Raw genomic sequence first — 14,745 nt, forward strand, 5'->3', positions numbered from 1 at the left:
ATTGTGGAACATGCTCGAGGGGCTGAATGGCCTCCTACGGTTCCTCACCACAATGAGGTGAGCTGCCAGTGGTGATGTCACTAGCCTGGAGGGGTGGAGAACCGAGGGGAGGGATCTCGATTGGGGGAGGAAAATTGGTGTATTTTTTTTTTCCCAACGATGAGGAATTTTCCTGACTCTGGTTGTCTGCAGTTCCACTCTCTGCCAGCCTCGCCAATAACCATTCATCGTGTGTAACCCTAGCCCGTGTCAACAGTCTCTTTGACTATGGGAGGCATCACAGTCCAGTCCAATCGAGTCCTCGCCCGACAACGGCACACTTGGTAACAGGAGTCACCGGATGGTGATCAGGAGCAGGAATCGTCCTGATCGGTGATTTATTATTCCCGTCCCCCGTTCCTCCCCCTCCCCCCCCCCCCCCCCCCCCAAGCCCCCCCAACCTCCTTCCCCTACCCAAAGGTTCGAAGTCCTGTTGTAACATCCCCTCCCACCCTTTGGCGAAGGTTGAGAAGTATGACTTTCGTGTGCGTGTGGCTCAGTATTCACCGACTGGAAAGCGAAAAGCGGGACTTGCACTTTAAAATTCTCCTCCTTGTTTTCACATCCTCCCCTGACCCTCGCCCTTCCCTATCTCTGTAATCCCCTCCTAGTCCCATAACCGTCCTAGATATCTGCGCTCATTTAATTCTGCCCTATGGTGCTTCCCTGATTATAATTGCCACACCATTGGTGGCTGTGCCTTCAGCTGCCTGGGCCCCAAGCTCTGGAACTCCCAGCCTAAACCTCCGACTCTCATTCATCCTTTTTACGACGCTCCTTAAATCCTACATCTTTGACCAAACTTTTGTTCTCTGTCCTAATATTATGTGGCTCGGTGTCAAATTTTGTTAATGACTTGGGTCATTTTATTACGGTTAAGGCACTATATAAATGCACGTTGTTCTGCAGCGCCTCTCGTGACATCCGGACGTCCCAAAGCAATTTTTGAAGCAGACAGTGTCTACTTTGTTTCAAACTATGGATGTAGGACTTCCTCCCCGTGTGTCTGTTTTTATTTTAAATGTTGTATCCTTTCAGCATTCTGAATTAGAATTTGAGGTTTTGCAAGAGAAACCATAACCGGTTGACTAGTTTTATTTTCAAGCGAGCCCTTGTTCCATGTTGCGCAGGACCATGTCAGCAACGCACCTTTTCGTGCTGAAAGGGAGAGCGCTTGAAATCTGCAACGTTAAAGCCCCCGTGAAAACCTCCCCAATTTACAGTCTCTCCCAGCGTTCTGGAGCAAACTGCTCGAGCGTTTGAGGAAAAAGGAAAGACTTGCATTTATATAGCGCCTTTCACAACCTTGGGACGTCCGAAAGTGCTTTACAGCCAATGAAACACTTTTTTTTTTGGAGTGTAGTCACTGTTGTAACGTGGAAAACGCGGCAGCCAATTTGCGCACAGCAATGTGATAATGACCAGATAATCTCTTTTTTTGTTATGTTGATTTGAGGGATAAATATTGGCCCCAGGACACCGGGGAGAACGCCCCTGCTCTTCTGCGAAATAGTGGCCATGGAATCCTTTACGTCCACCTGAGAGGGTAGACGGGGCCTCGGTTTAACATCTCATCCGAAAGACGGCCCCTCCGGCAGTGAGCCGCTCCCTCGGCGCTGCCCTGGGAGCATCAGCCGGAATTTTGTGCTCAAGTCCCCGGAGCGGGACTTGAACCCACGACTTTCTGACTCGGAGGCGAGAATGCGACCCACGCCTTGGAAGAGCCTGAACCTTTTGAGCGTGCTCTTTCCACCGCCTCGCCCCCCCAGCCCCCCCCCCCCCCCCCCCCAGCCAGCGGTTTTGCTCCTGTGTGCGTGAGTTTTTTCCCGTCTGCTCCTCTTTGGCCGTTCAGTCCCCCCACGGAAAGGGATATTGCCAGCACAGCCGGAGCTTCATTGGGAGCTGAAAGGTCATCGTGTCCCACAGAGGGAATGTTCCCCTGCATGTGGTGAATGGTGCCCTCTAGGGGAAACCTGGGAGTTCTGCAGTTTGGGAATTCACACTTGGGAAAACTAATCAGGAAGACTCGCAGTTTCAAATCTCTTGGAATCGTTGTCACGTGGGCATTTAAGATTCTCATCCTTGTGTTCAAATCCCTTCATGGCCTCGCCCCTTTCCCTACCTCTGTAACCTCCTCCAGCCCTACAACCCTCCGAGATCTCTGCATTCCTCCAATTCTGGCCTCTTGCACATCCTTGATTTCCATCGCCCCCCCCCCCCCCCCGCATTGGTGGCCGTGCCTTCAGCTGCTGGGACCCTAAGCTCTGGAATTCTCTCCCTAAATCTCTCCGACTCTCTGCTTCATTTAAGGCGTTGCTTAAAACCTACCTCTGTCCAAGCTTTTGGTCATCTGCCCGAATATTTCCTTGTGTAGCAAAGTGTCAAATTTTGTTTGATCGCTCCTGTGAGGCCCCTCGGGGTGTTTTACTACATAAAAGGCGCAAATTCTTCAGCATCACCTCCCAAACCCGCGACCTCTACCCCCTAGAAGGACAAGGGCAGCAGGCACATGGGAACACCACCACCTCCACGTTCCCCTCCCAGTCACACACCATCCCGACTTGGGAATATATCGGCCGTTCCTTCATCTTCGCTGGGTCAAAATCCTGGAACTCCCTCCCTAACAGCACTGTGGGAGCACCTTCACCACACGGACTGCAGCGGTTCAAGAAGGCGGCTCACCACCACCTTCTCAAAGGGGCAATTAGGGACGGGCAATAAATGCCGGCCTTGCCAGCGACGGCCACATCCAGGGAATGAATTTTTTTTTTAAATGTATATAAGTTGAAGTTGTTAACTACCATGGCAAATTAGGAAGTGAAACCATTAACCCTTCGGCTTCTTTCCTTTCACTGCAGGACCCGCAGCCCCTCGAGCAGTGAATAATGGACCAACCCCGGAAGAGCTGGAGCAGCAGAGGAGGTGAGTCCACTTGTGGAACGGGGGCCGGATCAGACCGGCCTCGTTCACCATCAGCATTCAGCCGATCCCCGAGGTAACCCACACCCAGTAGAGCAGGGGGCGGGCGATTTATTTGGTCTGGAGGGGCCACTTCAGAATTGATGAGCAGTTGACCGCCACAAGCACCCCAATGTTCTCTCTGTGGTGAGGCTCACACGCTGGCCGCTCACCAGCTCCTGCTGCTGGAAGAGATTACCGCACAGCGAATGTGTAGCGGCCGCACAAAAGAATTCGAGGGTCCCTCGTGCCATGGCCTGGAGTCCTTGTGCTCTGGGATCCACTCCCGTGTCTGGGAAGGCGATGGGAACCCCACTCCGCCCCTGTTGCCATACTCTCGGGTTCCGGGAGAGAACGCAGCTCTTCGGTGAAAGATTCATCGAGATCGGCAGCCGTGACTGTGACTCGGGAGACGAAATGTGCAGCTGGAGCTCCGGATCGCGTTCTATTTCTGTCCCGTCCGGCCGGGCCGGGTAGAATGAGCTGGTTGGACCGGATCCGGCCCGGGATCCGTACTGTGCCCACTGCCGCTGCAGCAGAGGATTAACCCACCGAGGGGACGCGGTGACGTCTAGGCTTTTCTCGGCAAACCCGCACCGTCAATCCGGGGTTAATCCTGCCACTGTGCGATTGGAATGCTGGCTTCCGTGAGCAAAGCCTCCGAGACTTGGACAAATCCTCCGACTGATAAACCGCCCGGTCTGTGCCGAGTGGCTGCTTAGTGTGTGATCCTATTAATGCCCTAGTCTGTGGACCCTGGCTACAGAGCCAAATCCAACCTCCTCCTCCTCCTCCTCCTCCTCGAGAGCTTCGGTGCTGTTAAAAGCACAGCCTGTTACAATTCCTCTCGGCAAAGTGCACTGAGCCATTGCCGTGTGTCCAGCAGAGTTAACCTGACAGATCATCATGTGTGGGTTTGTGATATCGGGCATTTCTTTCCCAGAGGTGAAGGAGGTCCCTCGGAGCGTCCTGTGAGTATTGAGTTATGTTGCTGTAACCTTCACCACCCCCCACCGACCCCGTTCCCGTTCCCATTCCCACTCCTCTGTTGCCCCTTTACTACACAACGCACCATTCTGGCAGGGAATTGGTTTTCCAATGTTGCGGTCATTACTTGGGGGGGTGGGAATGACGCCGGGGCTGGCGGAGTGGGGGGTGCGGAGTTGCACTGCAGCTATCGCGGGGGGGGAGGTGGGGGTGACCCCAGAGTTGTCGCTGGGTGTGGGTTATGGTGGGGAGGAGGGGGGGGGGGGGGGAGAGGAGTAACACTGAGGCTGTCACTGGGGTGGGGGGATTATGGGGCAGGGAGGAGAGCTGTCTTGAACCTGCAACCTGAACCTGAGGGATGCCTAAAAGGGGGGGTAACGGGATCGAGACGTATTTGACTGTTGGGTAGTCCGACCTCCAACGTCCCACATCAATGCTGGGGGAGGGGATAAAAGATCAGCGCATCGCTGTTCTTGACGTCTTGCGTCTCTGACCTTCAGGCAGCAGTTGGAGCAGCAGCAGCGGCTGGAACAGCAGCAGAGGCTGGAACAGCAGCAAAGGCGGGAGCAACAGGAGCGGGAACAGCAGGAGCGGGAGCAATTGGAAAGGCGGAGTGCAGGTACGATGGAGGCTTCGAACACTGCTGCATGACCCATGGTTTCGTTCCACGTGGGCCGTTTCCGTTCTGGGTGAAACCCGCATTGAATCTTCGCGCAGTAAAAGGAACATAAGAAATAGGTAGGCTTATTCGGCCCCTCGAGCCTGCTCCACCATTCAATATTTAAAAAAAGGAGGCAGACAAAAAGCAGGAAACTTATAGACCAGTTAGCCTAACAACTGTGGTTGGGAAAATGTTGGAGGCCATTATTAAAGAAGCAGTAGCAGGACATTTGGAAAAGCAAAGTTCGGTCAGGCAGAGTCAGCATGGATTTATGAAGGGGAAGTCATGTTTGACAAATTTGCTGGAATTCTTTGAGGATGTAACAAACAGGGTGGATAAAGGGGAACGAGTGGATGTGGTGTATTTGGACTTCCAGAAGGCATTTGACAAGGTGCCACATAAAAGGTTGCTGCACAAGATAAACGTTCACGGGGTTGGGGGTAATATATTAGTGTGGGTAGAGGATTGGCTAACTAACATAGAACAGAGAGTCGGGATAAACGGTTTATTCTCTGGTTGGAAACCAGTAACTAGTGGGATGCCGCAGGGATCAGCGCTGGGACCCAACTATTTACAATCTATATTAACGACTTGGAAGAACGTAGCCAAGTTTGCTGACGATACAAAGATGGGAGGAAAAGCAATGTGTGAGGAGGACACAAAAAATCTGCAAAAGGACATAGACAGGCTAAGTGAGTGGGCAAAAATTTGGCAGATGGAGTATAATGTTGGAAAGTGTGAGGTCATGCACTTTGGCAGAAAAAAAAATTAAAGAGCAAGTTATTATTTAAATGGAGAAAGATTGCAAAGTGCTGCAGTACATGGGACCTGGGGGTACTTGTGCATGAAACAAAAAAGGATAGTATGCAGGTACAGCAAGTGATCAGGAAGGCCAATGGTATCTTAGCCTTTATTGCAAAGGGGGTGGAGTATAAAAGCAGGGAAGTCTTACTACAGCTATATAAGGTATTGATGAGGCCACACCTGGAATACTGCGTGCAGTTTTGGTTTCCATATTTACGAAAGGATATATTTGCTGTGGCGGCAGTTCAGAGAAGGTTCACTCAGTTGATTCTGGGGATGAGGGGGTTGACTTATGAGGAAAGGGTGAGTAAGTTGGGCCTCTACTCATTGGAGTTCAGAAGAATGAGAGATGATCTTATTGAAATGTATAAGATTATGAGGGGGCTCGACAAGGTGGATGCAGAGAGGATGTTTCCACTGATGGGGAAGACTAGAACTAGGGGGCATGATCTTAGAATAAGGGGCCGCCCATTTAAAACTGAGATGAGGAGAAATTTCTTCTCTGAGGGTTGTAAATCTGTGGAATTCACTGCCTCAGAGAGCTGTAGAAGCTGGGACATTGAATAAATTAAGACAGAAATAGACAGTTTCTTAAACGATAAGGGGTTATGGGGAGTGGGCGGGGAAGTGGAGCTGAGTCCATGATCAGATCAGCCATGATCTTATTAAATGGCGGAGCAGGCTCGAGGGGCCGTTTGGCCTACTCCTGCTCCTATTTCTTATGTTCTTATAAGATCATGGCTGATCTGATCTTGGCCTCAGCTCCCCTTCCCTGCCCGCTCCCCATAACCCTTGACTCCCTTATCGTTCAAAAATCTGTGTTTCCACCTTGAATATATTCAATGACCCAGTTTCCACAGCTCTCTGGGGCAGAGAATTCCACAGATTCACGACCCTCTGAGAGAAGAAATTCCTTCTCATCTCTGTTTTAAATGGGCGACCCCTTATTCTGAAACTATGCCCCCTAGTTCTAGATTCCCCCACGAGGGGAAACATCCTCTCTGCATCCACCCTGTCCAGCCCCAAGCAGTATCTTATGTTTCAATAAGATCACCTCTCATTCTTCTAAACTCCAATGAGTACAGACAATGATTGATGCAATGCTTCTTGTTGCTATCCCGCACTCCCTGGTCCGTGGGCCTTTTACCGACTGGCAGAACCTCAGTGGGTGCTGCGAAGGGCTTGCTGAGGTGTCGTCGGGAAAAGTGAGACGTTATAGGGGGCAGACCGTATACACTTAGAGACGGAGCAGGGGGTGGTGGGGGGGGGGAGTGCACAGTGGGGGACAGAAGTGCCATCTTAAACTGGGATCGTGAAAGTGGCAATCTAAAGTATAAGCTGAAGTCACAAAGTGAGATTTCAACCCATAGCCTGGAGAACTTTAGCGATGAGGAAAGATTGGATAGGTTAGAGTTGGTTTCCTTGGAACCGAGGTCAAGATGTTTCAAATTATGAAGGGCCTGGATAGAGTGGATAGGAAGGACCTATTTCCCTTAGCGGAGAGGTCAAGAACCAGGGGGCATAGATTTAAAATAATTGGTAGAAGGTTTAGAGGGGAGTTGAGATCTTTTTTTTTTCATCCAGTGGTTGGTGGGGGTCTGGAACTCACTGCCTGGAAGGGTGGTAGAGGCAGAAACTCTCACCACATTTAAAAGTACTTGGATTATTAAGGGAAGATTGGATAGTGCAGGAAGGTGGAGTTGAGGTAGACAATCAGCCATGATCTCATTGAATGGTGGAGCAGGCTCGAGGGGCCGAATGGCCGACTCCTGCTCCCATTTCCTATGTTCTTGTGATGCCCTTATGAAGTGCGGTAACCTACAGGGCTACGGCCCAAGAGCTGGAAAGTGAGATACGGCTGGATGGTTCTTTGTCATCCGGCACGGACACGATGATGGGCCGAATGGCATCCTTCTGTGCCGTGAACTTCTGTGGCTCTCTAATTCGAGCCCTTGATGGTGCTGACAAGCTGATTGCTTGGATCGGTGACAACCCTGTCTCGGAGAGTTGGGTAACTCGTAAGTCGGTGAGAGCGGATTTAATTCCTTGATATTTCAAGCTGCCAGACATCTGCTCGCTTCTTACTGAACAAGGCCCAAACCTCGTTAACTCCTTCTGTCTCTCTCTCTCTCTCTCTCTCTCTCTCTCCTTTTTCTCTCTTTCTCTCTCTCTCTCTCTCTCTCTCTCTCTCTCTCTCTCCCTTCCTTTCTTTCTTTCTTTCTTTTTCTTTCTTTTTCTCTCTTTCTTTCTCTCTCTTTTTCTCTTTCTTTCTCTCTCTCTCTCTCTCTCTCTCTCTCTCTCTCCTTTCTTTCTCTCTCTCTCTCTCCTTTCTTTCTTTCTCTCTCTCCTTTCTTTCTTTCTTTCTTTCTCTCTCTCTCTCTCTCTCTCTCTCTCTCTCTTTTTAAAAAAAAAACCTTCTCAAAATTCAGTCTTTCTAACCAAGCTTTCAGTCATCCCCCTGTGTCTGCAAAGGACTTGGGACTGTGTTTTTTTTAATGTTATGGGCACTTTGCACACAGCATTGTCCTGCAAGCTATTCTGTGTTTAAACACAGAAATTTCAAAAGAGAATTACATTTAATACTTCACAAAGAAACCTTTGCAAGGCTATGGGAAACGAGCGGGGAAGTGGACCCTAAGTGGCTGCAGTGTGCACCGTCTACAAGACGCACTGCAGCAACTCGCCAAGGCTTCTTCGGCAGCACCTCCCAAACCCACGGCCTCTACCCCCTAGAAGGGCAGCAGGCGCATGGGAACACCACCACCTCCATATTCCCCTTCAAGTCTCACACCATCCTGACTTGGGCACATCCCACCATTGATTCATCGTCGCTGGGTCAAATTCCTGCGACTCCCTCACTTACAGCACTGTGGGAGCACCTTCACCACACGGGACTGCAGCGGTTCAAGGAGGCGGCGGCTCACCACCACCTTTTCAAGGGGCAATTAGGGATGGGCGATAAATGCCGGCCTTGCCAGCGACGCCCACATGCTGAGAAAGAGTGGTGAGAATGTGGAACTCACTGCCACGGAGTGGTTGAGGCGCTTGGCGTAGCTGCATTTAAGGAGAAGCTAGATAAACACACAAGGGGGAAAGAAATAGAAGGTTATGTTGGTGGGGCGAAATGAAGAGGGTAGGGGGAGGCTGGTGCTGAGCATAAACACCGGCAAGAAGCAGTTGGGCCGAATGGCCTGTTTCTGTGCTGTAAATACTACGTCTTAACTAAGGACGCAACTGCTGCCAATGACATATAGGGAATGCATGTGCGCAGTTCCAATGGTTTGTTGGTTGTCCCTTGCCGGACTCTGTAGTCAGCAGTCATTTTGATAGAATGGAAATTGTGTTTGTTTTGCCGGTCATTAGAATAATTCACAGCCCTGCTTCTCCAATGTGGCCACAGTCCCCAAAGGTTCAGCAAAGGTCAGTAACGGTTCACAAAATCCTAATGGGTGTAAAACGCTAATGACCACGATCGATGTCAATATATCTCAGAAGTTTACAGCACGGAAGGAGGCCATTTGGCCCATCGTGTCCGCGCCAGCCAACAAGAGGCTATCCGGTCTAATCCCACTTTCCAGCTCCCGGTCCGTAGCCCTGTAGGTTACGGCACTTCAAGTACACATCCAAGTACTTTTTAAATGCTTTGAGGATTTCTGCTTCTTCGGCAGTGAGTTCCACACCCCCACAACCCTCTGCGTGAAGAAATTTCTCCTCAAATATCCTCTAAACCTTCTACCAATTACTTTAAATTTATGCCCCCTGGTTGTTGACCCCTCTACGAAGGGAAATAGGCCATTCCTATCCACTATATCCAGGCCCCTCATAATTTTATACACCTCAATGAGGTCTTCCCTCAGCCTCCTCTGTTCCAAGGAAAACAAACCCAGCCTATCCCAATTTGTCCTCATAGCTAAGATTCTCCACTCCCGGCAACATCCTCATAAATCTCCTCTGTACCCTCTCCCCGCTCTTGTATTCTGTGCCTCGGCTAATAAAGGCAAGCATTCCGTATGCCGCCTTAACCACCTTATCCACCTGGCCTGCTATCTTCAGGGATCTGTGGACATGCACTCCCATGTCGGGGCGGGAAGACTTTACGGGTTTAACGGCAGGATTGAGCACGCGCCCTGCTTAGATGATGGGAAAGATCATTTTTTTTTTTTAAAAAGAAAAACATATAAAACTCGAGATAAAGTTGAGCCTGGAGATTTGGGCTGAGCAATCTCGGCGATTCTCGATGTGGAACCTTCTCTAATTCAAAAAGGCAGTGGGGCAGAAAACAGTGCCAGGGACACAGAATAGACCCCACACCCCCACACACTGTCAGGGACAGAGAGACACAGAATGATACATATACTCGGGCACAGTGAATGACAGATTGAGATTGAATCACAATCACATATGGTAACTGAGACTGACTGACTGGCAGATACAGGTTAAAATCCACACTCGCGTATCGGAAAGTGACTGGTACAGATATTCACACAACTTTTATTCTGTACCCCTCAGTTTTTGTTAACACATTCTGTAAACCAATAGATACAGAATATTATCGGCGAACATTACCCCGTTCGTTGCGTGTTTCTGAATCCAATCGTAAACGGGGAAAATGATGCGCCTTTTAAAATTTTATTCGCATTTCTTTATAATATTATTTCCAACAAGAGGGGATAAAACGCTCGAGTTGGCATTTACGCAGACCTCCGTGTGCTGTGAATGTCACTTTTTTTTTTAAATTTGGGACCTGACTTGTGTGCAGAATGCTTCTGTGTAGTGTCAGCAGGAGTCACTCCGATTTATAATCTTAAAGGCCAGCACGATGGGCCGAATGACCAACCCCCATGCTGTAAGTGGTTAGTATTTCAAAATTGTTTTCAAATCCCTCCGTGGTCTCGCCGCTCCCTATCTCTGTAATCTCCTCCAGCCCCACAACCCCCCCCCACCACCGAGATGTCTGTACTTCTCCAATTCTGCCCTCTTGAGCATCCCTGATTATAATCGCTCCACCATCGGTGGCCGTGCCTTCTGTTGCCTGGGCCCCAAGCTCTGGAACTCCCTCCCTAAACCTCTCCACCTCTCTACACCTCTCTCTCCTCATTCACGATGCTCCTGAAAACCCACCTCTTTGACCAAACTTTTGGTCACCTGCGCTAACTTCTATTTATGCGGCTCGGTGTCAAATTTTTCCATAATGCTCCTTTGAAGCACCTTGGGAAGTTTCACTACGTTAAAGGCGCTATATAAATACGAGTTGTTGTTGTAAGCCGACTGATTTTTTTTCCAGTTCTAACAGCCGTCTTTTTTTTTTAGCGACTGTGCCTCCGGCTGCCCCACCTCCACCAGGACCCCCGCCACCACCCGGACCGCCCCCGGCTCCCGGACCCCCACCTCCCCCTTCAGGGGGTGGAGCCCCTCCCCCTCCCCCTCCTCCTCCCCCGCCCCCTCCCCCTCCCTCTTCCAGCTCGGGCAGCTCGAGTGGCGGCGGTGGTGGTGGTGGCGGGGGGCTCGCAGCAGCACTGCAGGCTGCCAAGCTGAAGAAAGTGGCAAAGGTGGGTGGTCTTCATTACAGGTGGGCGGAGGGGGTGGGGTCTTGACAATGGGCGGGGGGGCGTGGGGTCTTCATTACAGGAGGCGGGGTCTTTACAGGGGGCGGGGGGGGTGGGGGTCTTTACAGTGGGCGGGCGGAGGGGGTGGGGGTCTTTACAGTGGGCGGGCGGAGTGGGGGTCTTTACGGGGGGCGGGCGGAGTGGGGGTCTTTACGGGGGGCGGGCGGAGTGGGGGTCTTTACAGTGGGCGGGCGGAGGGGGCGGGGTCTTTACAGTGGGCGGGCGGAGGGGGCGGGGTCTTTACAGTGGGCGGGCGGAGGGGGCGGGGTCTTTACAGCGGGCGGAGGTGGTGGTCTTTACAGTGGGCGGGCGGAGGGGGCGGGGTCTTCAGAGGGGGCGGGGTCTTCGCAGTGGGCAGAGGGGGCGGGGTCTTCGCAGTGGGCAGAGGGGGCGGGGTCTTCATTACAGTGGGCGGAGTGGGTAGTCTTCATTACAGTGGGAGGGGGTCTTTACAATGGGTGGGTGGGGGTGAGAGGTCGTTACAAAGGACGAAGGGGCATGGGTCTGGTTGAATAAAGAAAGATTTGCAGTTCGAAAGCGCTTTTCACTATCTCAGGACGTCCCAAAGTGCTCTACAGCCAATGAAGTACTTTTGAAGTGTAGTCACCGTTGTACTGTAGGAAAAGACGAGGTCCAACACCGCCTCCAGTGCGCCAGCGCAGCCTTCGGTCACCTAAGGAAGAGTGTTTGAAGACCAGGACGTGAAATCTGGCAACAAGCTTATGGTCTACAAGGCTGTAGTGATACCCGCCCTCCTGTATGGCTCAGAGACGTGGACCATATACAGTAGACATCTCAAAGCGCTGGAGAAATACCACCAACGATGTCTCCGCAAGATCCTGCAAATCCCCTGGGAGGACAGACGCACCAACGTCAGTGTTCTCGATCAGGCCAGCATCGAAGCACTGACCACACTTGATCAGCTCCGTTGGGCGGGCCACATTGTTCACATGCCTGACACGAGACTTCCTAAGCAAGCACTCTATTTGGAACTCCTACACAGCAAGCGAGCCCCAGGTGGGCAGAGGAAACGTTTCAAGGACACCCTCAAAGCCTCCCTGATAAAATGCAACATCCCCATCGACCCCTGGGAGTCCCTGGCCCAAGACCGCTCAAAATGGAGGAAGAGCATCCGGGAGGGCACTGAGCACCTCGAGTCTCGTCGCCGAGAGCATGCAGAAAGCAAGCGCAGGCTCCCCACCCACCCTTTCCCTCAACCACTGTCTGTCCCACCTGTGACAGAGACTGTAATTCCCGTATTGGACTGTTCAGCCACCTGAGAACTCGTGCTCAGAGTGGAAGCAAGTCTTCCTTGATTTTCGAGGGACTGCCTATAGTGATGGCAGGAAAAGCAGCTGCCAATTTGTGCACGAACCGAATTTAAATAGACGACCCGGTAATCTCGGGTCAAAATACTGCGGATGCTGGAAATCTAAAATAAAAACAGAAGATGCTGGAAGTACTTGGCGGGTCAGGCAGCTTCTGTGCAGAGAGAAACAGAATTAACTGAACTGGAAAGTTTGTTCTAGTTCTGACGAAAGCTCATCGACCTGAAACATTAACTCTGAATCTCTCTCTGGTGTTGGTTGAGCGATCTTTTGGATGAGACGTTAAACCGAGACCCCATCTGCTCTCGGGTGGATGTCAAAGATCCCACGGCCACTATTTCGAAGAAGAGCAGGGGCGTTATCCCCGGTTTCCTGGAGCCAATATTTATCCCTCAACCAACATTACTCAATAAAAAAACCACAGATTATCTGGTCATTATCACAATGCTGTTTGTGGGAGCTTGCTGTGCGCAAATTGGCTGCCATGTTTCCCACATTACAGTAGCGACTATGCATCAAAAAGTACTCCATTGGCTGTAAAGCACTTTGGGTCACCCTTGAGGTCGTGACAGGCGCTATATAAATGCCAGCGCTTTAAGTGTGCGATGACTTTTCCCCCGTAAATGGACTCCGATCTCACGGGCTGCCTCTTTGCTCCCAGGCGGCCGAGGAAAATGCTGTGTCAAGTGGAAGCTCGAGCCCCAAGAGCGGTGGAGGTGGAGGCGGGGGTGGAGGAGGCGGTGGTCTTATGGAGGAAATGAGTGCCATGCTGGCCAGAAGGTGAGCTACTCTGCCTCAGGAGCGTGGGGGCCGGGGGAGGGGGTGGGGGGGGGGTGGGGTGGGGTGGGTGGGGTGGGGTGGGGTGGGTGGGGTGGGGGGGGGGGGGTGGGTGGGGTGGGGGGTGGTGGGTGGGGTGGGGGGTGGTGGGGTGGGGGGTGGGGGGGGGTGGGGTGGGGGGGGGGTGTTTCTGTCCGGGACTCACAGCTTACAAAGCCGGCCAGCGTTCTCCTCTTGCAGTTGCAATGCAGCTCGGAGAAGTCGGTCCACACCGGGCTTGTCTTTTGTGTGGGGCAGGTGTAGTTTTCTACCCGGGAACTCCTGCTGTGACCAGGAAGGCCAATGCAACCTTGGCCTTTATTGCAAAGGGGATGGAGTATAAAAGCAGGGAAGTCTTGCTACAGTTATACAGGGTATTGGTGAGGCCACACCTGGAGTACTGCGTGCAGTTTTGGTTTCCATGTTTACGAAAGGATACACTTGCTTTGGAGGCAGTTCAGAGAAGGTTCACTCGGTTGATTCCGGAGATGAGGGGGTTGACTTATGAGGAAAGTTTAAGTAGGTTGGGCCTCTACTCATTGGAATTCAGAAGAATGAGAGGTGATCTTATCGAAACGTGTAAGATTATGAGGGGGCTTGACAAGGTGGATGCAGAGAGGATGTTACCACTGATAGGGGAAACTAGAACTAGGGGGCATAATCTTAGAATAAGGGGCCGTCCATTTAAAACTGAGATTAGGAGAAATTTCTTCTGACGGTTGTAAATCTGTGGAATTCGCTGCCTCAGAGAGCTGTGGAAGCTGGGACATTGATAAATTTAAGACCGAAATACAGTTTCTTAATCGATAAGGGAGCGGGCAGGGAAATGGGCCTGAGTCCATGATCAGATCAGCCATGATCTTATTGCATGGCGGAGCAGGCTCGAGGGGCCGTCTGGCCTACTCCTGCTCCTATTTCTTATGTCCTTGTGTTTGAGTTAGTAGATTGGTGTTGCAGAGCACGAGTGAGGGGTTTCGATCGAGTCGATGGGGAGAAACTCGTTCCACTGGCAGGAGGGTCGGAAACCAGAGGAGGCAGATTTAAGATCATTTGCAGAAGTACCAGAGGAGAGATGAGGAGAATTTTTTTTTTTTACACAGCCATTTGTGATCTGGAACACGCTGCCTGAAAGGGCGGTGGCAGCAGATTCAGTAATGACTCGAAGGGGAATTGGGTAAATATTTTAACAAGGCTGTGGTGGCTGGTGTGCAACGGTCACCGCACGTTAAAAAAATCCACCCACAGGCATCTTCCACCCTTCCGGATGTAGTTCGGGATCCGGAATATTAGGTCCTTCATTGAAACACCTGTGAACTCATCCCTTTTTGGCGTGGAAGCAAGTCATCCTCGCTTCGAGGGCCTGCCTATGATGATGATTAACAAGGCAGTGTTTTCAGGGCTGTTTTCGGGGGGTGGGGGGGGAATAATTAGGATAGCTCATTCCAAGAGCCGCCACAAAGGACCAAGTGGGCTCCATGTGCGTTGGTTGTATGATTCTATGAGAAGCGAAGAGAATTCTTTAAAACAGAGATGAGGAGGAATTTCT

The 14,745-nt window shown here is 51.3% G+C and overlaps 1 protein-coding gene across 2 annotated transcripts in view; it reads left to right on the forward strand.

Annotated features, from left to right (window-relative positions):
- vaspb (vasodilator stimulated phosphoprotein b) overlaps positions 1-14,745 on the forward strand; it is a 99,522-nt gene that overhangs the window by 65,090 nt on the left and 19,687 nt on the right. For both annotated transcript variants that reach the window (XM_070867742.1, XM_070867743.1), the window contains exons 4-7: positions 2,898-2,961; positions 4,485-4,603; positions 10,760-10,998; positions 13,045-13,163. In XM_070867742.1, the coding sequence (XP_070723843.1) occupies positions 2,898-2,961; positions 4,485-4,603; positions 10,760-10,998; positions 13,045-13,163 (541 nt within the window). The remainder of the gene's footprint in view (positions 1-2,897; positions 2,962-4,484; positions 4,604-10,759; positions 10,999-13,044; positions 13,164-14,745) is intronic.

Source organism: Pristiophorus japonicus, chromosome 26 (genome assembly GCF_044704955.1).
Source record: "Pristiophorus japonicus isolate sPriJap1 chromosome 26, sPriJap1.hap1, whole genome shotgun sequence".
Lineage (NCBI taxonomy): Eukaryota > Metazoa > Chordata > Chondrichthyes > Pristiophoridae > Pristiophorus > Pristiophorus japonicus.